Below are 22,841 nucleotides of genomic sequence, written 5' to 3'. Positions count from 1 at the left end.
TACTGCAATATCACAACTAGGATGCTGGCATTGATAAATCCACCCACCTTATTCAGATTTCCCCAATTTTACTTGTACTCGTTTGTGTGTATTTAGTTCTACCCAATTTTATAATGTGTAAGTTTGTGTATCTACCACCAAAGCCAAGATACTGAACAGTTCCAATACCGCAAGGATTCATGTTGGCTTTTTATAACCACCCCCCCTCCCTCCTGCCCCCTTCCCTCCTTCCCCCTCCACTATCTCCAACCTCATTTTTTAAGCTTTTGTTTTAAACATGTCATATAAATGGAATCATACAGTATTCTTTTAGGATTGGCTTTTTCACTCAGCGTAATTCTCTGGAGATTCATACAACTTCTTGTGTGTGTGTTTTCTGAGTAATAGTCCACGTATGTACCACAGTTTGTTAAAGCATTCACCCATTGATGGTCAAAGTGATTTCCAGTTTTTTGCTGTTACTAATAACACTGCTATGAACGTTTGTGTACAGGTTTTTGTTCTGTTTTTTTTAATCACCCTATGCTGGTGATTCTAAGCCATCTACCAGACCATTCCCATCAACCAGCTCCCTGCCTAACACACCACTCTCTCTGCCACATTTGCTGCTGACACCATTCTCAACACTGCTGCTGGTGTCGCTGGTACTGGAAGTTTGGTCTATCTTCCCTGGGTTGGAGGGTGGTAGCGAGAGGAGAGGGCAGCTGTGATGACAGTTCTGCTAATAAGAAAACTTGGATGAGTCCTTGACGAGACTTCTGCTTTTCTTTTTCTCTCCCCCCGTTTTCTCCTATTGAATAATGCTCTCCTTATTCTCTGATCCAAACTTCAGAGAGAACTATCAATACTTTGCTTAGCTTAATGTATCCCAGCCACCTTATGGATTAAAAATCAATCTATGGATAAGCCATCATTGGGTCAGGTGCTCATGCCTAGTGCAATATGTAGCCATTCCTGGGTAAAGAACATCTACTTCCCCAAACTGTGGGGCAGGGTCATTTCATCTGTGGGCTGTGCAGTTTCGTGTGTGTGTGTGTGTGTGTGTGTGTGTGTGTGTGTGTGTGTGAGTGTGAGTGATTTCTAAGAGGAGGCATTGAATGGGCGACTGCCATGTCCAGTATGCATGGGTGATTCTCTGGGTAGAATAGAGTCCATCCTAGCCACAAGAAAAGCAAAAATCAGTAAATAACAAAACATTAACCTTTTTATAATAACGTCCCTTTAACTAAGGTTGTAAAATGAACTCCAATATAATAAGATACAAAATTATCTGTAAACTTGTGAAAAGTTAGGTGATATACATCAAAAAAGGAATACTTTAGTTTTGGAGAAGTTGATTTGTAGCCCTTCTTTCTTTTAATAAGGAGAGTATAAGTTTGGTTTACTGGTAAGGCCTCTGAGTCCAAGATAATGAAAACATAACATATAAAAGTGCTTTGTGTTCCATTGTTTATAACTGAGAACAACAAAAAGAAAAAAGTTCTCAAATTATTAAGGTATAATTTTTTAAGTGGCTAGGAAACACCTCTTACTCTAATACAGGGGTTGTTAAACTATGACCAGCCTGCCACCTGTTTTTGTAAATAAAGTTTTATTGGAACACAGTCGTGCCCATTCATTTACATACTGTCCTGGGCTGTTTTCAAACTACAACAGCATACTTGAGTAGTTGCAAAGGCCTATAATGTCTCAGATATTTACTTTTTGGCCCTTTACAGAACAAGTTTGCTTTAATTTAATTATTCAGAGACCACTACTCTAATCCTCATCATTTTGGGTGGTATTCTATATGAGCATTAACCGTGAAAGCCTATGTTAGCTCATGCAGCTTAATCCAAATTCCTAGCCTACAAAATTACAGGTTAAGGAAAGGTTGGTACATGATACAATCTTAATTTTCACTAGGGATGAAAATAACAGAACTTTCATTAAGTAATAATACTGCCTCATGTAAAACTCTGCCTTGAGAAACCCAGACTGAAATATCTCAAGTTAGAAGTGGGCATACATAAAAATATCTAAAAAGACACAGCATTCAGTAAAATAAAAAGGTTTATTTTGGCATGAAGAAAGTTGAATATACATTACTGGATAAGCCCAGGCATCAAATTCCCTGACCTGGTTAGGCAGAACTACAAAGAAACTTCTCCATATAGGCTTCACCGTTAAAGCATCCCAGAGTGGGGATAGTTGCCCACATTTTGTGTCCTATAGGGAAGATACATACCATCCCGGTGGTACTGTGAGTGTCTGTACAAAGTTCCCGCTTCATCTCTGAGATCCTTAGAAACCATTTTGGGAAGAGATACTCTTTATGAAGCAGTTAGGGGCCATCTCTAATTAGGCCTGGATTGTCAATATATCCTACATATCCAAGGATGACATGGGATGACATTGACTGGGACCACAGTGAGAAATACAGGATTTGCAATTAGACAAGGTGGGCTAGAATCTCCTGGACCACTGAGGTTAATGTATATTGATGGTGGCTATCTAAATCTTGTAAAGGCTGAATGCTTAAGATCCTTTTATAGGGAATTTAGTAAATATGCAAAGGTCAATTTTACTGAATTATTAGACATTGAAACTATAAGCCTCTTTAGCCACAAGTATAGCTCCACCTTCTAGATTATAAAACAAGTTCCCCTTGGGTAGACTGTAGCACATGGAGCGAAATTTTCAATTCATCTCTCAAACTTTGCTTTGCAGGCTTCCCTGGTGGCGCAGTGGTTGAGAGTCCGCCTGCCGATGCAGGGGACGTGGGTTCATGCACTGGTCCAGGAAGATCCCACATGCCGCGGAGCGGCTGGGCCCGTGAGCCATGGCCGCGGAGCCTGTGCTCCGCAACGGGAGAGGCCACAACAGTGAGAGGCCCGCATACCGCAAAAAAAAAAAAAAAAAAAAAAAAAAAAAGACCTAGTTCCTTTGCTACAAAAAAAATCACAGATTTTTCTCCCGCTTTTAAAAAACTGTTATCAAGGATAGACAAGGTTTTTTACTCAAGCTTTAAAAATATAATCCGCAGCATCGTAAGATTACCTTTAAAATGTGATGATGACTGTAGGTGGTGAAAATGCTTTCAGTGACTCATAATTAGATAACATCCAACGTGGAAAGAAGAGCAAAAAAGTACTTTTTACCACAGAAAATGTAATGAGATGTTGCCATCATTTAGGGCTGTATACAGGTACTTTACAAACATAAAATTATAGCTTTACAAAAATCCGAGTTAGTACTTACATCTGAATACCCTAACTTTACATACTTAAAGTCTTTAATTAAAAACAGAAAAAACAGCAACAACTCGATTGAAAGTTGACAAATAGGACAAAATTCCTTGCCAAAAAATAGTTATTAAAGCTAATAAATAGTTATAGAATATATTTTATACTGCCTTTTTTTTTCTTTTTGGCGGTACGCGGGCCTCTCACTGTTGTGGCCTCTCCCGTTGCGGAGCACAGGCTCCGGACGCGCAGGCTCAGCGGCCATGGCTCACGGGCCCAGCCGCTCCGCGGCATGTGGGATCTTCCCGGACCGGGGCACGAACCCGCGTCCCCTGCATCGGCAGGCGGACTCTCAACCACTGCGCCACCAGGGAAGCCCATATACTGCTTTTTAAAATAACTTTTTATTAAAAATAATAAAAGGCATGAAATAGGAGCTGTTATTTATGTTGTAATGGTCAACACTGGGTTCGGGTTGCTATTTTAATGGCATTTATTCTGTACAATGTATCTATGTGGTCTGACATTCATTTCTCTTCCTCATTCCTGTTATTTAGAATTTCTTAAAGACAATGCCATTTCTTTAACTATTCAGTGAACATCCAGAAGCAAACGTACAGTGCAGGAAGATAATCTTTATTACATTTTAACTAGAAACAGAACAGACAGCAAGTTCACGAGGTATTTTTGATTATTATTCTTTTAAAATCAGGCTTCAATAACAATAATCAAAAGCAAGCCTTAACCGCACAGATGTATTTTGGTCACTATTATAATCTTCAAGGCACAAAAGCCAGCAGCGTAAACTAACATAAAGGTAATGACTGATAAATTTTGACGTGCCCAAAATGTAGATCACTGCATTAAACTCCATCCTTGTATTTTCTTCATCTTCTTCTTACACACTGAACAATTATTGTTACTCAGCAAAATATCAAACATGCACATAGTATTCCTAGAAGAATACTATCTTAATATTGTCAACATTAAGCTTTTCTTTCCCCCCAGAATTCAATGAATCATGGTTCCACTCCCTATATATATTAGTGTTAGTGGTAATATGCAAAATTGACTTTGTTTTCAAGGTTAAATAGCAAATTGACTTCGCATTTGGTGGCCAGCTGTGTACTCTAATTTTTCATCTTTTATTTTCTTAATAAATTTAACTATATTTCATAAGCCCTGAGATATTCAATAACCTGCTAATGATTGTATACGTTTTATACTTTACCCCACTCAATTTGAACCTCACATAATAAGTATTTAAAGTTATTTACAGATGATTGTAACTAAAGCAATGACAAAATTTACTACTTGTATATTATACTGCTAATAAGGCCTTTAACTAAGAGTTGCATATTTTATGCATTTTTTTCCTTGTTAGGAGCAATTCTTAAAATTACATCTATAATTCTGTCAGCAATAAGTGCTTTTCATTTGCTTACTTCTACCTGGATAACCAGATTCACTTTTTTCCTCTCTTGTAAAACAACTCTTTTTTTTTTTCTTCCCAAACATAAATGTCAGTTGTCCAACTGAATAGGTACCAAAAGAAACTTAGAATTTGAACAGCATATTGATAACTATAATTAGCAGAGAAATAGCTCATAACAGACATTCAGTAAATGTTTGTAACACATGGAATGAATGAAGTGTAAGGCAGCTGTTAGAGTCATATACTTTTCATCATACACTGTAACTAATTTTGTTTACCTTACCTGATTTAATTCACCTTCAAATGTAAATAAGAATTTGAAATTTAAAAAGCTGATTTAAGGGAATTCCCCGGCGGTCCAGTGGTTAGGACTCTGCACGTTCACTGCCAAGGGTGCGAGTTTAATCCCTGGTCAGGGAACTAAGAACCCACAAGCTGCGTGGCACGGCCAAAAAGAAAAAGAATGGAATTACTTTCCACTAAATCATATGTACAACTAAGAAGGAGAAATAAAAAACTAAGAAGTGTTAACTAATTATTATCATTTTCTCCACATTTATCCTTGCAGTATTTTTGTTCATATATTTATCCCTGTTAACTTTTCTAGCTGAAAGAGAATTTAATTATCTGAATGGTTTTCCCCATCTTCTTAGGTACATATTATTAGTGAAAAGCCAGTGTAAATATAAGATTGTATTTTCATGTCATGCCATATTTCTGTATTTGTTTTTTTGCTAATGTTGAGGTTTTCCTATTCAAATGATGCTGTAGGAATATGAGATAATCTGCCAACTTCCTATGAGATTGCTTGCTTGCACTATTCAGTTTTTGTTGATAGTTTTGAAGCATATTGCACACTTGTCATCTAGCACACGAATAAGTAACTGTTACTCTTTTTAGAAAGGATACAGTGACAAATTCTTGTTAATGGTTTTGGCCGAACATTTTTAGCCTGTTACAGGACAAGAGCAATGGCAAAGACATTGACAATACAGTTCATGGTTCGGTTTTCCCATCTTACAGTACAGGTTCCTGAAAATACACAACAAAAGGACTTTGAAATACCAGCAAAACATCAGAATTACCAGGAAAAAAAAAATATATATATATATATATATACATTTTTCATAGGTTTTAATATCACATTTCCTGCAATCTGTTCAATCTTCATATTTCCTATTTGTCTGACGGCATACTTGTCACTAGGTACAAAGCAATTCTGTTGATAAAGTCTTGTGGGAATTTAATTAGAGATAAATAAGGATTCGATAACAAGTACACTATTTGACTTTGCTAGAAGTTGGATTTTGTTTGAATCAGCTTAAAGTCTCTTACCATCAGATGTGGTGTCCCAAAAACATGAGCTGGCTGTGTGAAAGCCATATGCACTCCTCTGGACCACCGCACAGGTCACTAAAAATAAAGTTGCACAGTAAGAACACTTACAAACGAAGGAAAACGTACCTGAGTGTTTGAGTTCGGAGTTCTAAAAGCTATAAAAAATAACAGAAAACAAAGCATTCAGCGAATGGATTGAAAAAAATAAGTCTCATCTTGATTATTTACCAGCACGATTCTGACCCCACTGGGTCCAGTCTGTTTGCTGCCCAGTGCCATAACCAATGGTGACGGGCACTGCAGGAAAAATCTGGGTGAAATTATGTGCCTTGTCCCATGGGCATAATTCAGACACAAAAAGAAAGAAAATATTCCACTTTACAAGTATTGTGTGGTACTTCACAGTCCTACACGTAAGGAGGCATGGCACTGATGAAAGGAAGACAGTAGGGCTGAGGGAATCTCACTGACGATAACCGATGCAAATGTAAAGGATGATGCTACCAAGACAAGTAGATGGTTGGCAGGAGCTCACACTGCTTTTGAGTTGTGAAAGATCTCCATCTGTTAGGTATTATCACAGATTATTTTTGTGATGAATAAGTCAGAAGTCCTTCACCCCCTATTAGTATCCAACTTGAGTGTCTCTCATTCATTTACATTCTGTAAATTCAGAGAAAAACCACAGGAACAAAGGTGAGTAAACTAGTGAAGAAGGACACCGATACTTACCAATATACTTATAAGCTTTTCCCAGCTTAACCAGATGTGCTAAGGATTGTTCCACTATGCTTGCGGTCCATTGGTTGATGTTGTTATGATTATAATCTTCACCTCCCAAGACCCCATCTATACACTAAAAGGGCAGAGGACAATTAAACAAAGTAGACACATATCACATCAAAAAATTTATTCAAAACATAAAATACACTTATAACCTAATAAAACATCTTACAAGATATGCATCTGTTAAGTATTTATTATGCATCATCTCTAACTGTTGTAGAATTTTCAAAGCATTTCCGCATGCGTCATCTCACTCTGTGAGATATTACAGGCCATATAAAGATAAATGTGACATGGCCTCTACTGTAAAGAACTTAATGGTCTAGCAGAGAAGCTACTAAAAGAACTCTATAATACAAGGAAGACTAATCAAGGGTGGTAAGTCATTATGGGGGGGTGGAGATTTTAAAAGGGTGATATCAATTGGTTAAAGAATGGCTTTGAAGCAGCTGGGATTTGAACTAGGTTTCAGATGCTAGAAACAAAGGATGAGACCAACTTAAAGATATATTTCTCATGTACAATAATTATATCCTATTTCATATTATGTAACGGCTTAGCTATCAAACAACAAGCACACCTGCCACTAAAAGTAAATCATCAACAAACGCTAGTTTTTAGGCACTCTAAAAAGAGAAAGTTAATTTTCCACGGTGTTTACGTGCATCCACTTCTGATACCTGATTAAGAGTACCGGTTTAGTATCACAGTCTTAGGTTTTAAGGTCACCTCAGCCCCCCCTGTGTGACCTTCTACAAGTGACTTAATCTCTTGAAACCCCTTATTTTCCTAATCTTTAAAGTAGGGATAACAGCCTCATCAAGTTGTTGTGAGGATGGGGTGAGATAAGGAAAGCCGTGTGCTCAAACACAGTGACTGCCACAGAGTAAACACATAAGTAATGACAGATATTATTACATCATTATAATTATTGCTGCTGTTATCTTATTTTTTCCAGCTTTATTGAGATATAATTGACATACAACATTGTGTCAGTTTAAGGTGTACAATGTGATGATTTGACACGTTATATTGTGAAATGATTGCCACAATAAGGTTAGTTAACACATTCACTTCCTCACATGCTTACCTTTTGTTTGTGTGTGTGTGTGTATTGAGAACATTTAAAATCTACTTTCAGCAACCTTCAAGTGTACAATACAGTACTGTTAACTATAATTATCATGGTGTATATTAGATCCTCAGAACTTATTCATCTTATAACTAGAAGTTTGTACCCTTTGACCGACATTTTCCCCACCCCATGGCAACCACCATCCTACTCTGTTTCTATGAGTTTGGATTTTTTTAGATTCCACATATTGGTCTGATCATACAGTATTTGTCTTTCTCTGACTTATTTTGCTGCTATTATTTTTTTATTCAAGTGATAGAACCTGGAGGATAAAGCACTCATTCAATTCATTTATAGAATCCAGCTTAGTAAGACAGACACACACGTGCACATTGCAGCTTTCCTTTACTACAACTGGACTAGAGTAGAGGCACTAATTAATATGGAATCTTAAGCTGAATAGTATAAACTCTTCACTAATCATAAAACGCAAGAAGAGAAATTAAATTTAGAGGGGTTGAAGAAAGTAACAACGTACCTCAAATTACTCTCCTAGAATGTAACATGAAGACTTAGGAGGGTCAGTGGCCCAAGGATCACGGGGACAGAGATTAATCCTGACTTTACCATACCCAAGCTGACGGCCTTTGGGAAACCTCTTCCTCTCCCTAGACTGCTGTACCTTAATGGGAAACTACCAGCCCTTGTTTACTTTCAGGTTATCTAATAGGGCTGCTTCAAGTTCTGCTCCAAACAACAGAAATATCAGGGGCATGTGGATGCCACTGTAAATAGCCCTGCTAATTACTATTAATTAACATTTAGCCTTCTTCATTACCACTTAACCAGGAGGCCCACTAGATAATGAGGTCCTTAACCTGCTCTGTATTCCCAGGGCCAAACTCAGAACTCGGGCAGGGAGCCGGCACTCAATACATGTTTGTTGTTGAAGTAATACTGGCTTTGATATACTCTCTGGGCATCCTGAATCAAATATACTTTAGATTAAGCTCCAAGTTAATTCCATTTGTAACTCACTTTTTATATGAAAATTTGTGGGCAAATTCTATTACTGACAATAAATAAAACATGTATATCACCAGTAAGTGAGTGGCTCTAAGACTTCAGCAGGAAAAATATATTAGCATAGGGACTCAGAGGAAGGACTCTAAGAAAATGAGATCAGCAAAAGATAAGAAAAACAGAAATGCCTGCTGAAACTGTATAATCATCGGGGAAGTGCTGAAATGTTTTCAAGTAGTGCTCGCGCTCTCTCTCTCTCTCTCTCCCCCCCCCCATCACCTTTCAAATACCTCAATGGCAAAGACAGTTGGCTCATGGGAAGAGAGGGGGAGGGAAGAGGATACACAGGTACCTGAAAGCCAGCTGTGGCAAACCTGAGATGTCTTTCGAGTCTCATATTTTATATGAAAATTTCAAATGAAGCTTGCTTTTGACTCCATAATGTATCAGTTTGTTTTCATTTGAAAATGGTGTTAAATTATTTATATTACTTAACTCCCTCTTGCAAGTATGGAAGTAAAATTGATGCTCTAAAATGCACCCAGTGGGGACTTCCCTGATGGTCCAGCGGTTGAGAATCCATCTTGCAATGCAGGCGACACCGGTTCGATCCCTGGTGGGGGAACTAAGATCCGACATGCCACGGGGCGACTAAGCCCGCGCGCCACAATGAAAGATCCCACGTGCCGCAACTAAGACCCGACACAGCCTAAATAAATAAATAATTTTTTTTAATAAAAAAAAATGTACCCAGTGGCTTCTAGGACCTCCTAGCCACCACTCAATATGGGTATCTCATTTTAAGAAGCATGGTTCTTTTAACTGAACAAACCATCAAAGTAACCCATGCACATGGGTTTAAAAATCCAACAGAACAGAAGAGCTTACAATGAAAAATAAGAATCCCCTCCCCACCCTTTCCCATCCCCAGCCCCCTTCCACAGAAGAAACACTTTTAGGGTACAACTGTTTTTTTATCTCTTAAGGGTCACTCACATGTCTAAATAATGTTTATATAACTATTTCTTGATTTATGAATTCTAGACAACATCCCTAGAGCTCCTGCTATGACAGATGAAAATTTAGTTCCCTAGGACCACCTGCCACCTCCTGCCCCCCCTCCCCACATCCCTCAATATAATGAATTTGCTATTTTTACTTCAATATATTTACATTATTAGAAGCATGTTTCTTTTCTACTCTGGATGTTTCCTTCCACGCAGAGGATTTTTTCCTTATCATCCCTGGCCTCTCGTCCCACCTGTTATTATTCCTCCCCATGGAGGTGGAGTGAGCTACTGGTTGGTACCTTTCTCATCTGGGAGGGCCAATCTCCCAAATGCCTTGGACTTCGCTATTTGGTTTCTCCTTCCCTCTTCACCCAGAGCAACGAAAGGCACCAGCCTGGTTGAGTGTTTCTCTCTGCTGACTCTAACTTTCCCTTGGATGCCTCTTCCAAGGTCTGAACTGAACAGGTAGGCAGTTAGCAAAACAAGCTCCAATCTCCAACTCAGTTTTTATCAATAATAAAGGTGATATTTGGTTCTCTTTCTACTAACTCTTTGGTCTTTTCATATGGTTCATAATGTGGGTAAAGAAGAAGGTACTATTTAAAAGATTCCTCTAATACCCCAGCATCCTTTGCTTCATGTTCCATCCACCAAGGACAGTCTCTCTTGACTTTCCACTTTGAAGCTGTTATCACTCCTGCCCTCCCATGACCTCCATCCCTTCTTCCACCCCCCGCCATTGCCCTCATTTGTGCTTTTGCATTGTCAAGGTATCGAAAACATTTGCATTTTGTTATAATAATGATATATTCCTGGCTACAAAGCTCTAATACATGATTTTGAACTATTAAAATATGGCGGGATTTTCAGGTGCCTATCCAGCTCTCTCAGACCTCACGTTGATCCTAGTTTTACGAGGCCAGCCCTGGGTGAGTTCCGGGTGAGTTCGTGCCCTAAGCATTCAGGCAGGTAAGGCATCGTCTCAGGACTGAGATGGTGCTCAGTGCCCAGAGGGCCAGCCAATCCAGCCAAACCTAAAGGTAGTTGGGGCCTGCTGCTAGGACGCGGGCCGCAACAGCCATGCCCACAATACAAGCCTACCTTCCAGGCCAGCTTATTTTTTTCTAGGATTTGGCACAGTTAAAAATGACTCAGGACTATTAAAAGTGTTCATAAATACCTTACCCACAGTTCGTCTGTATGTGATACCACTAGAATAATTAAAGTTCCTCTGCCAACACTGAGTCCCAAAGGGAACTTCTTGTCTATTTGCCTAACACGAGGACCACATATCATATTTCAAATATTTTTCTGAAGAATTTGATTTACCGTCATATCAGTGTCTAAAAGATATTAAGTGATTGCTTTTCCAATCTGTGTGTGTGTGTGCGCGGCCGTGCCATGAGGCATGCAGGATCTTTGTTCCCCGACCAGGGATCGAACCTGTGCCCCCTGCATTGGGAGTGCAGAGTCTTAACAACTGGAAGTCCCTATTTTTCCAGTTATATTGGGCAAAAAAAAAGCATACAATAACCAAAGCAGATATTTCTAGGGTCTTTTATTTACTTGATATATATATATATATATATACACACACACACATATATATATATATATACATATATATGTATGTATATACTATAATTATATGTTTATTATACTATACATATAATTTACCTATATACTTTTAGGGCATTAACATTTAAAATAATATTTGGCCCCATTGGAATAAAAGTTTTTTATTCAAAAGACAGAGAATCAGTTTAGAAAACAGCAAGCCAGTTTTCTAGATCAATATTTATCCCTTTCAGGGTAAGCCCCAAGATGCCTGACAGCATCCAACACAACAAACATAGAAGCACCCCTATAAAGAATTAGTGAATAAATATGAAAAATCTTGCTTTAATACGAAGGTTTCTAACTTTGTGCCATAAGTCAAAACACAGCTTTTTAAAATTTCAACCAATGCATCAGTCTTCAAGATGAACAAGATATGTAACTCACCTCTTTAACGATATTGTGGGCTTCATCAGCATTGAAGCCGACCTAAAGATGGAAAACAAAAGATAAAGTTGTTTTCAATACAGACTTCCTTTTCCTGGTAGCTATGATGCTACACAGAATAACCTAGGCTGGCCTAGACAGGTTTTAGTGACAGGAGACCACAGTGAAAAGGGGCATTAAGTCTACTGAGGCTACTAATCCCACCTTGATCATCTTTAAAATCGCAAAATGCTTTCCCCACCTACCTCCATGGAGATCTTGATTGATTAGTTCTGAAGCAGAGCCTGGGCAACTATGTTTTTGTAAAAAGTGCTTTACTCATATAACACTACTATATATAAAACAGATAATCAACAAGGACCTACTGTATAGCACAGGGAATTCTACTCAATACTCTGTAATAATCTATATGGGACAAGAATCTGAAAAAGAATAGATATGTGTATATGTATAACTGAATCACTTTGCTGTACACCTGAAACTAACACAACACTGTAAATCAACTATACTCCAATATAAAATAAAAAAATTTTAAATAGATATGGACAGCACAGAAAAAAAAAAAAGTGCTTTACTGGTGATTCTGATGAACACCAGAGATTGAGGATTATTGGATTGTAAAGCTCAGGAAATAGGAGGTGGGTATAAGGATGTGTTATCAGTACACAGGAAATAGTTGCAGCTAAGTGAAAATGAGGGGGAGTGAGAAAAGAATGCTGAATAGATAAGTTTCAAGTTTGTTTTTAATTTATGCTTGGCAAAAATGTGGCTTTTCTGAGTTAAAGGTTATGAAAATACTTGATCATTCCAAATTAATGTCACTTTATAACATATAAATAATATGTTAGACCTATAATCTATATAGACCTATAATATAGCAGGTCTGGCAACTTAGTCTTTCCTGTGGAGTGGCTTGATACAATCTTGAGTTAAAAGCAACCATGAATGACAAGGAAATGTCCTAGAGTCAAGAACTAGGCTACGTGATAAGATTGCAATCTAAACCAAAGCACTTCAGGTAGTACATGATTTGTTTCCATAGAGACGTTTTTAGGTGCTGTATGACATCAGCATGTTTGTAAATCCCACTATACAACAAAACAGTTCAAAAACCAAGTAAATTCTGAAAATAAGTACCATCTTGAGTACAGATTTAAAATATTTTCAACTCATTTAATTACACCAGATAATTCCCCAACAACAAAGGAATAAAAATACCCTAAATAATCAGAAATATCATGAAAACAGGTGTCACAACTGCCCCTATTAAAATGGTCATTTGACCTTCAAATAAGGTCCTTATCTATTTTCAAAAGTGGTCTACAAATTAAATGGGATGTCCATTCCACTTCAATTTGGAAGGTCACCCGATAATCAGGTTGTACTGGGTGGCCATGGTAACGCATGTAATTTTCTTTTTAAATATAGGTATTTAGGGGGTACTGCAGTACAGAACCTCTTAGGAGTCAGCAGACTAGTGCTTCTTGAGGGTGAAATTGCTTGTGCTTCAATTTCTAAAATGAGAATACTTTACCACTAACCTTGAGGTGTGTATGCCACCTGCAGCATAGAAGTAATGAATTTAAATGTGGTCTTAGCTTCTGCAGAAGCCCACATCCTAGAGATGAATGGTTCAGAAGCCCCTTTCAGGGGTCTAATGATACACCATTTTATGCTGCACCTCCACCACGTGCCTGCCTACTTTTATTTCACCGCACCATTCACCTGTGGCTACCACTGGACAGAAGATGTCTTTGTTTATACTGCCCTGTCACGGGTTATTCTGGGATCCAACAGGCCTCATCCTCATCGTGGTTAAAGTGAAGCCAGAGTTGTAGTTGTGTAGTCAGAGGTCTGGGTTCAAATGGAGCATCTGTCATTCCTGGCAGTTCTAACTTTGGGCAAGTCACTTAGCCGCCATGAAAGTCAGAGTCCCCCATCAGTAACAGGAAGATGACAGATGACATCACGGGATTCTGGTGAGGTTTCGGGAAGCCTGAGTCAGTAAGCAAGGGCTCCTTAATCCATAAGGCGCCTCCTTCCAAACCACCCAGACGAGAGTGCCCGGGAGCGGGACCGGCTCTGCCACCAGGGCCTCGCTTGGCGGGGATGCGGCACCTGCTTTGGGACACCAAGGGGCGGAGGAAGCAGCCAGGAAGACCGGTTCCCGAGGCCCGCCCTGCAGACTGGCGGCTCCCTCCACCCCATCCCTACCCCACGCACCCCGAGTCAGGCCTTCCACCCCTCGGCCCCGACCTCACTGCCAGCCCCCTGTGCTCCCAGCAGCCCCTGCCACCCCGACTCTCAGCCCACCCTCAGGCCCTCGGGGTGGGGAGCCGAGGATGGGCGGGGCGGATCCCGGGCCCCGAGGAGAGGACCCGGGCTCGGAGGACGCCGCACCCCAACTCTCGGGGCCGCCGGGTGCCGGGAGACCACCCGGCCAAGACTAAGCGCCAAGGCGGACGGGGGTCGCTCGCGGGCGGTGAAGGGGCGGTACCTCGTCGCACGGGCGATGGTACTCCTCCATGGTGGCGCCAGCTCTCCTAGGGGGCTGAGGGATGGGCAGGTCTAGCTACGCGGCCGCGTACTGGCCCCGGGGAGGCCCCGCCCCCCGGTTATGGCCCGGGGCGTTCCCCACGCAGGCCCCGCCTTTGCGTCACAGCGTTACCACCTTCCTGCCCTCCCCACCCCCGCTCCGACTCCCATCCCACCCTCCCGCAGGATTCCTGCGACTGGAAGTGACTCTCTGTTACCTCCAACCTTTCTGGAAACGAGGGTTGGGTGTTAGAAAGCTGGGATTTGTGCCGGTGTGGGTCAGATGGAGTGACCTAGCGTCAGTCCGTCTAAACTCTGCAGTATTTATGAGTGCCCACTGCCATGGTTATATGCACATATTCGTGCATCATAATCCAGCAAATAAGTGTAGTGAACGCAATGGTGAACAAGCTGCTTTGATTTGTCTTCTTACTAGCGATGTCACTTGGAAAAATTAACCTCCCACAGCCTCAGTTTTCTCGTATGAAAACAAAATTACACCTATTTCATGGCTGGTTGTGAGGATCAAACGAGATGCTGTATGTACTCCAACTCCTGAAGCGGATGCTCTTACACCCCTCCTCCTCCATGACTATGTAAAAGAAACCAAAAAACAAAAGAACTTTAATTTGTAGGAGAGAAGGTACAAATATACTAAATCAAATTATAAATATTAGCAGAACAATGGTTACCTTTATTTAAAAATTACGAAGTTTCAGATAATCCTAAGGATTTTCTCATTTAAACCCGTGAGAACCCAGCAGGTTTGGTTCTGTTACCATCATCCCATCTTTCAAGATGAAACTGAGGTACAGAGAGTTTATTTGCCAAAGGTCATATATCCAGTAAGTAGTAGAAGAAGGATTTAAACTTAAGGAGGCTGATAGCAGCTAGCAGCACCCAAGTTCTCAATCACTGTATTAGTTTCCTATTGCTGCTGTAACAAATTATCATAAATTTAGTGGCTTAAAGCAGCACAAATTTATTGTTTTACAGTACTAGAGGTCAGAAATCTAAAGTGAGTCTGCAGGAGTACGTTCCCTTTGGAGGCTCGAGAAGAGAATCCATTTCCTTGCCTTTTCCAACTTCTAGAAGAGGCCTACCTTTCAACGGCACAAGTGTCGTTTGGGGACCATGCTTTAAAACCACCATAGCTGGGCTTCCCTGGTGGCGCAGTGGTTGAGAGTCCGCCTGCTGATGCAGGGGACACGGCTTGGTGCCCCAGTCCGGGAAGATCCCACATGCCGGTGGAGCGGCTGGGCCCGTGAGCCATGGCTGCTGAGCCTGCGCGTCCGGAGCCTGTGCTCTACAACGGGAGAGGCCACAACAGTGAGAGGCCCGCGTAACGCAAAAAAAAAAAAACAAACAAACAAAAAAAAAAAAACCACCATAGCTTTATTAGTTAGTATCCTGGTTGCAAGTAACAGAAGATTCAAGTACGATGAGCTGAAATACTAAGGACATTTGTTTTCTGGCATAGCCAGAAATACAGAGGTAGAGATGTTCCACGTTGGTTCAGTTGCTCAACAACTTTTTGGCGTCTCTGTGCTTTCCGTCTTTCCATTCTACTATCCTCAGCATATCAGCAATATTTAGTCATGGCCACACGTGGCTGCAGCAGTTCTGGTATCACAAGGAATGAAGGTATCACATCCAATGAAGAAAATGGACATTGACTTGGGTTGATCAATTTATTTTAGGAAGGCAAATCTTTACTTGAAATCCTGTGGAGTCTTCTCCTGAGGTCCCTCCCATTTGCCAACATTCAGTCATGTGATTCCTCCCTTGGCAAAACCTATGGGAAAACACATGTTTGGTATTTTCACCTTCAATGGTGAAAAGTGAGTGCTACTGGAAAGGAAAAAGAGATGTGACATAATTGTTGGTAGGAAAGTCCTTACCAACTATTTTCATGCTGTGGTCCATATATAAAAGATAGTAATATTTGCATGATACATTGGAGTGAACTAGAGGGGCTTTGGGGTATTTTTATGTTGTTTAATTAAAAAATATTTTCTTTAAGTTATATAATTGTAAGGAAAAAATAAAATTAAAAAGTGTTAAAAATTTAATTTGTAAAAACTTCCAAATGAAATCTTTCAAATCTTTTAATGAGACCCTCAGTCTTGCTTTCATGAATAATATTTTATATCTGGATTTATGCTTAAAATAGCTATATGCAATTTCTGTTTGAGACATTTTAATAACTATTTTTCCTCCAAATCTTAATAGATTCTATTGTTGAGAAGTGTTCTTCATAGAAGTAACTGATAAAACATTTAGACCCATTTTATAAACCATTCAAATTATATTTAAGGGCTTCTGTAATGGTGGTCTAAGTAATTAGAACTAACCCTTTCACTGCCAGTTAGGAAAGTTGTGCAAAATATAATAAGCATTTGCTCAAAGGAATTGGAGTTTTAATAATATGGGGAAGAATTATGCATCTAAGACCTGGAGAAGCATGCAACCTAGAAGCACGAGCAGAGCATTTGGGACAAATATTTTCCCCCTGTGGGGGTAGAAGATGCAAAGCCTTTTGCTTATGAGCCAAGAGGTAATATAACCAGGTTCCATGCCCTGCCAAGGAGGAGATCTTTGGTAACAATCATATTGTGGGTTGAGAATCCAAGGATTACACCCTAGGAAAAGGTGTCAAACAATAAAACTTGATCTTGCAGGCACTGAAGCTCAGTTTTAAATCACTTCAATTCCTGAAATTGAATTAAGGTGATCTGGCATTGCTAATGTCTCTAGCCAACTTCCCAGAAGCAAATGTAAATTCTTTCTGGAGGAAGAAAACATCATCCTAGGCCTCAAATTAGATACATAACTGTTCACGTATTATCATCGGATGCACAATAAAATATAACTTGGCACATACAGAGACAAAACAGCATTATCCTAAATCAACAGACAATGGGAACAACTCAACAGGGGATCTAGATGGTAGAATTATCAGAATAGGCTTTAAAATGTGTGTCTTAATGTATGTGAGATAATATTAAGAATTTCCTCAAAGAACTGGAAAGTATGAAAAATGTCCAAATGGAATTTCTAGAAGTGCAAAACACAATAACCAAGATTGAAAATTTAAAGGATGGGTTCTATAGTAGTTTAGACAAAGCTGAAGATTTAATTAGTGAAATTTTAAAAACAGGTCACAAGAAAATATTTGGAATGGGGCATAAATGAATATAAAATATGTAAGAAATCATAGAGGCAAAAGGAACACCATGAGAATGTTTAACCCATAAAATTGGAGTTCCAAAAGGAGATGAGAGGGAATGGACAGAAGCAATATTTGATGAAATAATAGCTGAAAATCTTCCAAAAATGATCGAAGAACTTATTAATCAGATCTTCTAGAGGAAGCAGAGGAACACTCAAAATATAATAATTCAGTAAGGATTTATTTACACTGATGTGTGTTGGGGAGGTGGGTACAGGGGAATCCATAATGAATAGTTCAGGAACCTGATAACAGTCTACCACGTTTGGCCTCAACATTCATCCTCTTGACCAGCTACAGAGGCAGAGACTATCACAACTATTTCATGTTACTTGAGCCTCTTCCAACTCCACCATCTTATATATAGGACACAAATTATGGCTAATATTTTTGGTTTCAGGTGGTTGCATGACCAACTTGTTCTCACATTAGAATGATACCGTAGTTGATGGGTCATCTCTATGTGTTAAGCAGCACATTTTTAAAATAATTTATTTTTTTTTGGCTGCGTTGGGTCTTCATTGCTGCACACAGGATTTCTCTAGTAGCAGGGGCTACTCTTTGCTGAGGTGCGCAGGCTTCTCATTGCGGTGGCTTCTCTTGTTGCGGAGCACGGGCTCTAGAGCGCAGGCTCAGTAGTTGTGGTGCACGGGCTTAGTTCCTCCGTGGCATGTGGGATCTTCCCAGACCAGGGCTCGAACCCGTGTCTCCTGCATTAGCAGGCTGATTCTTAACCACTGTGCCACCAGGGAAGCCCAAGCAGCACATTTTAAACTGCACATCTATTGCATTTATATAGACCTAGTGATTACCACTGTAATGTCACCAATGTCATGGATCAATGTGATGTTGTACAATTATGGAAAATGAGGGACTCTGGCAAACCTGCCCTGGAGGCCTTCTAATTTTTTAGTGCATGTTTTAAATTTTGTATTCATAACTCTTAATTTCTGTTTTCCCTATATGTGCTTTCCAAAGTTACAATAAGATTCCAGGTGACTCTCCAATCTTTATTAGTACTTTTGTACTATGCTACAACAACTTGACCCCCAATGCCTTGCCCTCCACATGCATTTCACCCTCTGGTGATAATGTGAGTAATCATGATGTCACCTCATGCCATGAACTACTCATGCCTCATGATTCTCAGCAGGAAGATGATCCATGAACTTCCTCAGAATATGAACATTGAAGGATTTATTTCATGAGGATCTAATTCCTGATACCCTGTATTAGTCAGGGTTCTCCAGAGAAACAGAACCAATAGGATGTGTGTATATAGAGAAAGGAATTTATCTTAAGAAATTGGCTTACACGATTGTGGAGGCTTGGTAAGCCCAGAATCTGGTGGGGAATGCCAGCAACCTGAACATTCAGGAAAGAGATGCATTTCAAGTCCAAAGGCAGCCTTCTGTAGAACCAGGAGAGCCTATGTTGCAGATGAAATCAGAATGCAGTCTGCTAGAGAATTCTCTTTTACTTGGGGGAGGTCAGCCTTTTGTTTTAGTCAGTCCTTCAACTGATTATATGAGGCCCACCCACATTATGGAGGGCAATCTGCTTTACTCAAAGGCCACTGAGTTAAATGTACATCTCATTCAAAAATACCCTCACAGAAACATTCAAAATAATGTTTGACTAAATATCTGGGCACCATGGCTCAGAAAACTTGACACCTAAGATTAACCATCATAGGCTACTTTTGGTACTAGTTACTGTATCAGTCAGGTTGCCAAGATGAAGAAGATGGCACACTCCAAATGGCATAAATTGAGGTGGGCTCATTTACAAAGGGACAAATTACAAAGGTGTGGGCAGGTGAATGACTATTGATATTACAAGAACCTGGGGCTAGCAATGCTGGAGCTGTCACCACTTCCAGGCCCAAAAGTTTAAGGGGAAAGAGAGGCTTAAACAATCATGTAGAGAAGGCCACTTTGAGAGGAGCAGTAATCTTTTGTCAAGGGATACAGCAAACCCAGGGTGCCTCCCGAAAAGGGAGCCAGAGGAATAATTACCCCGATCCCTTCACCCTCCCGCTGATCTCCTACTAATGCTCCTCATTGGCTGCACTCAACTTGAAACCAAAGGGCATGGGAGCTATTGTAATCCATATAGGTCAGGTTCTCAAGGCAGAGGGGTCAAAGCACGGACGTAGAGACGCAGAGAATATCTAGCACAGACCTCAAGCCACAGGTCTAAGAATCCCTAAGATTCCCCAAGCAGAATGAATAAAATAAAACCTGTATCTTGGCACATCACGGTATAATGACTGAAAACCAAAGGAAGCTGAAAAATTATGAAGTAGCATCCCCTCCCAACAAAGAAGACAAATTACCTACAAAAGTCAAACAAGAAGACTGACATCTAACTGCTCACAGAAACAATAGAAAACCAAAGGCAATGCATTTGCCTTCAATGATAATGCATTTTGACACCTTCAAAATACTGAAGAAAATTCCGTGAACTTCGAATGTGTACCCAGCACAAATAACCTTCAAAAATGAAGATGAAGTAGTAAAAAATTAGGCAAATAACTGAGAAAATTAGTCACCAGCAGAAGTACACTTCCAAAAATACAAAAATCTATTATTTGGGGGCTTCCCTGGTGGCACAGTGGTTAAGAATCCGCCTGCCAATGCAGGGGACATGGGTTCGAGCCCTGGTCCGGGAAGATCCCACATGCCGTGGAGCAACTAAGCCCGTGCACCACAACTACTGAGCCTGCACTCTAGAGCCTACGAGCCACAACTACTGAGCCCATGGCCACAACTACTGAAGCCCGCGTGCCTAGAGCCCGTGCTCCACAACAAGAGAAGCCACTGCAATGAGAAGCCCACGCACCACAACAAAGAGTAGCCCCTGCTCGCTGCAACTAGAAAAAGCCCGTGCGCAGCAACAAAGATGCAATGCAGCCAAAAATAAATAACTAAATAAAGTTCCCTTTAAAAAAATTTTTAAATAATAAATAAAACGTGATGCTTCTTAAAAAAAAATCTATTATTTTGGCAAAAGACAAATAATCCTGGATATAAATCTGGGCAAAATAGAAAGAAATGAAGAGCAAAGGAGTAAATTTGGGGATAATTTAATGATTATCAACTCTATAAAACAATAATGATAATGTCTTATAAAGTTTAGCAGATAGGTCAAATTAAAATACAGGATAACAATATCAGTTGAGAGGAAAAACAAAATTGAGTTAAAGTGTTCAAAGACCCCTTCATTGTCAGGGAAGTGGGTAAAAGTATCAAGTTGTATTTTGACAAGTCAAGGATGCATTTTGTATATGATAAGCAATAAAGGAAAAGTTAAAAAGAGACGTATAGCTACTAAGCTAATAGAGTGGGGAAATGGAATAATAAAAATACTCACCTCAAAACAGGCAAGAGGGCTTCCCTGGTGGCGCAGTGGTTGAGAGTCTGCCTGCCGATGCAGGGGACACGGGTTCGTGCCCCGGTCCGGGAAGATCCCACATGCCGCGGAGCGGCTGGGCCCGTGAACCATGGCCGCTGAGCCTGTGTGTCCGGAGCCTGTGCTCCACAACGGGAGAGGCCACAACAGTGAGAGGCCCGCGTACTGCAAAAAATAAAAAATAAAAAAAATAATAAGATAATATATTTTAACCTCAATATATCATAATTATGATAAATATAACTAGATCATATGTTTCATCTAAAAGACCAGAGGCAAAACAAAATATAACCCATCTATATGCTGTTTAAAAGTGACACATAAAAAAATATCAGGGATGCATAAAAGTTGAAAGTAAAATGATAGAAAAGATATACCATGAAACATTATCATATATATTAATATATATATACACGTATACTATATATTAATAATATATTTGCGGCATATATAAATTAATATCCGATAAAGGAGGCTCTAAGGCAAAAAGCATTTCTTGAGGAAAAGACACATTTCACAATGATAAAAGAGTCAATTCACTAGGTAGACATAACCGTCCTACATTTGTATGCACTTAACAAATTGCCTTAAAACACAAGTAAAAATTAATAGAATTAAAAGATGAAATACATAAATTCATAATCGTATGGGAGATTTTAATACCGCTCCCTCAATAGGTGACACAACAAGTTGCCAAAAATATACATCAGAAAGAATATAGGAGATTTAAACAACATGATGAATACATTTTACCTAATTGACATGTAGAACGCAATGCAACAACCACAGAATATTTATTCTTTTGAAACACAAACAGAACTTTATAAGAACGAGATTATCTTGCCTGGGGAATTTAATCAACATAATTTTTATGAACAATGATTGCAATATGGTGATAGATATTATGCCGTTTTGTAGCTTTTGGTCCTTCGATTTCAAATCGGAGAAACACATACTCCCATAAGAAACCTTTTCTAGGATTAGAAAATATTAATTTTACTTCAGAGCTATTCATCTTTGAGAACCAGAGTTCATTTTTCAAGCCACTAGTTACCACTTTGGGAATGAAAAACTCTGTATACTGGATAAGACACTTAAAATCATAGTTATTAATGTTCTCACTAGTAGAGCATCATATGTTATGTAAATAGATGGAACTCTCCAATTTGCAATACTAACCCTGCTTCCCTATAGGTTCTGTTTTGGATATCTGCTTCTATAATCCTTTTGTTTCCAGTATGTAAGCCACTATAAGTGAACACTTTCACATCATAGTATTTTAAAGCCTTTGTGATATCTGGTCCCAATATGACAGAATAAGTTTTCTTCCATAGCATAAGCCATTATCATAAAAGAAAATTGCAAGGTAATACAATTTTTCTCATTACCAGAACTAATTATCAAGAGTAGAACACTAATTTTTTAAAATTTTTATTGGAGTATAGTTGATTTACAACGCTGTGTTAGTTTCAGGTGAACAGCAAAGTGAATCAGCTATACATATACATATATCTACTCTTTTTTAGATTCTTTTCCCATATAGGTCATTACAGAGTACTGAGTAGAGTTCCCTGTGCTATACGGTAGGTCCTTATTAGGTATCTATTTTATATATAGTAGTGTGTATATGTCAGTCCCGATCTTCCAATTTATCCCTCCCCCCCTTACCCCCTGGTAACCATAAGTTTGTTTTCTACATCTGGAGAACATTATTATTATTATTTTTTTGCGGTACGTGGGCCTTTCACTGTTGTGGCCTCTCCCG

General features: G+C 39.5%; 1 protein-coding gene across 1 annotated transcript; it reads right to left on the bottom strand.

Annotated features, from left to right (window-relative positions):
• Nucleotides 1-3,839: 3,839 nt before the first annotated feature.
• On the bottom strand, nt 3,840-14,521 carry DYNLT3 (dynein light chain Tctex-type 3). The gene is made up of 5 exons (XM_030834885.2): nt 14,393-14,521; nt 11,896-11,937; nt 6,730-6,853; nt 5,995-6,072; nt 3,840-5,691 (listed from the first exon to the last, which is right to left on the bottom strand). Exons 1-5 carry the CDS (start codon nt 14,420-14,422, stop codon nt 5,615-5,617), a joined length of 351 nt encoding a protein of 116 aa, XP_030690745.1. The 5' UTR covers nt 14,423-14,521; the 3' UTR covers nt 3,840-5,614.
• Nucleotides 14,522-22,841: the final 8,320 nt, after the last annotated feature.

Source organism: Globicephala melas, chromosome X (assembly GCF_963455315.2).
Source record: "Globicephala melas chromosome X, mGloMel1.2, whole genome shotgun sequence".
NCBI lineage: Eukaryota > Metazoa > Chordata > Mammalia > Artiodactyla > Delphinidae > Globicephala > Globicephala melas.
Note: the sequence above shows the minus strand (reverse complement) of the source record. Positions and strands in the feature narration are given on the sequence as shown.

What these genes read in the sequence shown, in the direction of transcription:
- DYNLT3 (XM_030834885.2), bottom strand. Translation starts at nt 14,422, where the DNA reads ATGGAGGAGTACCATCGCCCGTGCGACGAG. An exon ending in ACCATCGCCCGTGCGACGAG is followed by an intron (nt 11,938 to 14,392) that starts GTACCGCCCCTT and finishes TTCCATCTTTAG; the next exon opens with GTCGGCTTCAATGCTGATGA. An exon ending in CCCACAATATCGTTAAAGAG is followed by an intron (nt 6,854 to 11,895) that starts GTGAGTTACATA and finishes CTGCCCTTTTAG; the next exon opens with TGTATAGATGGGGTCTTGGG.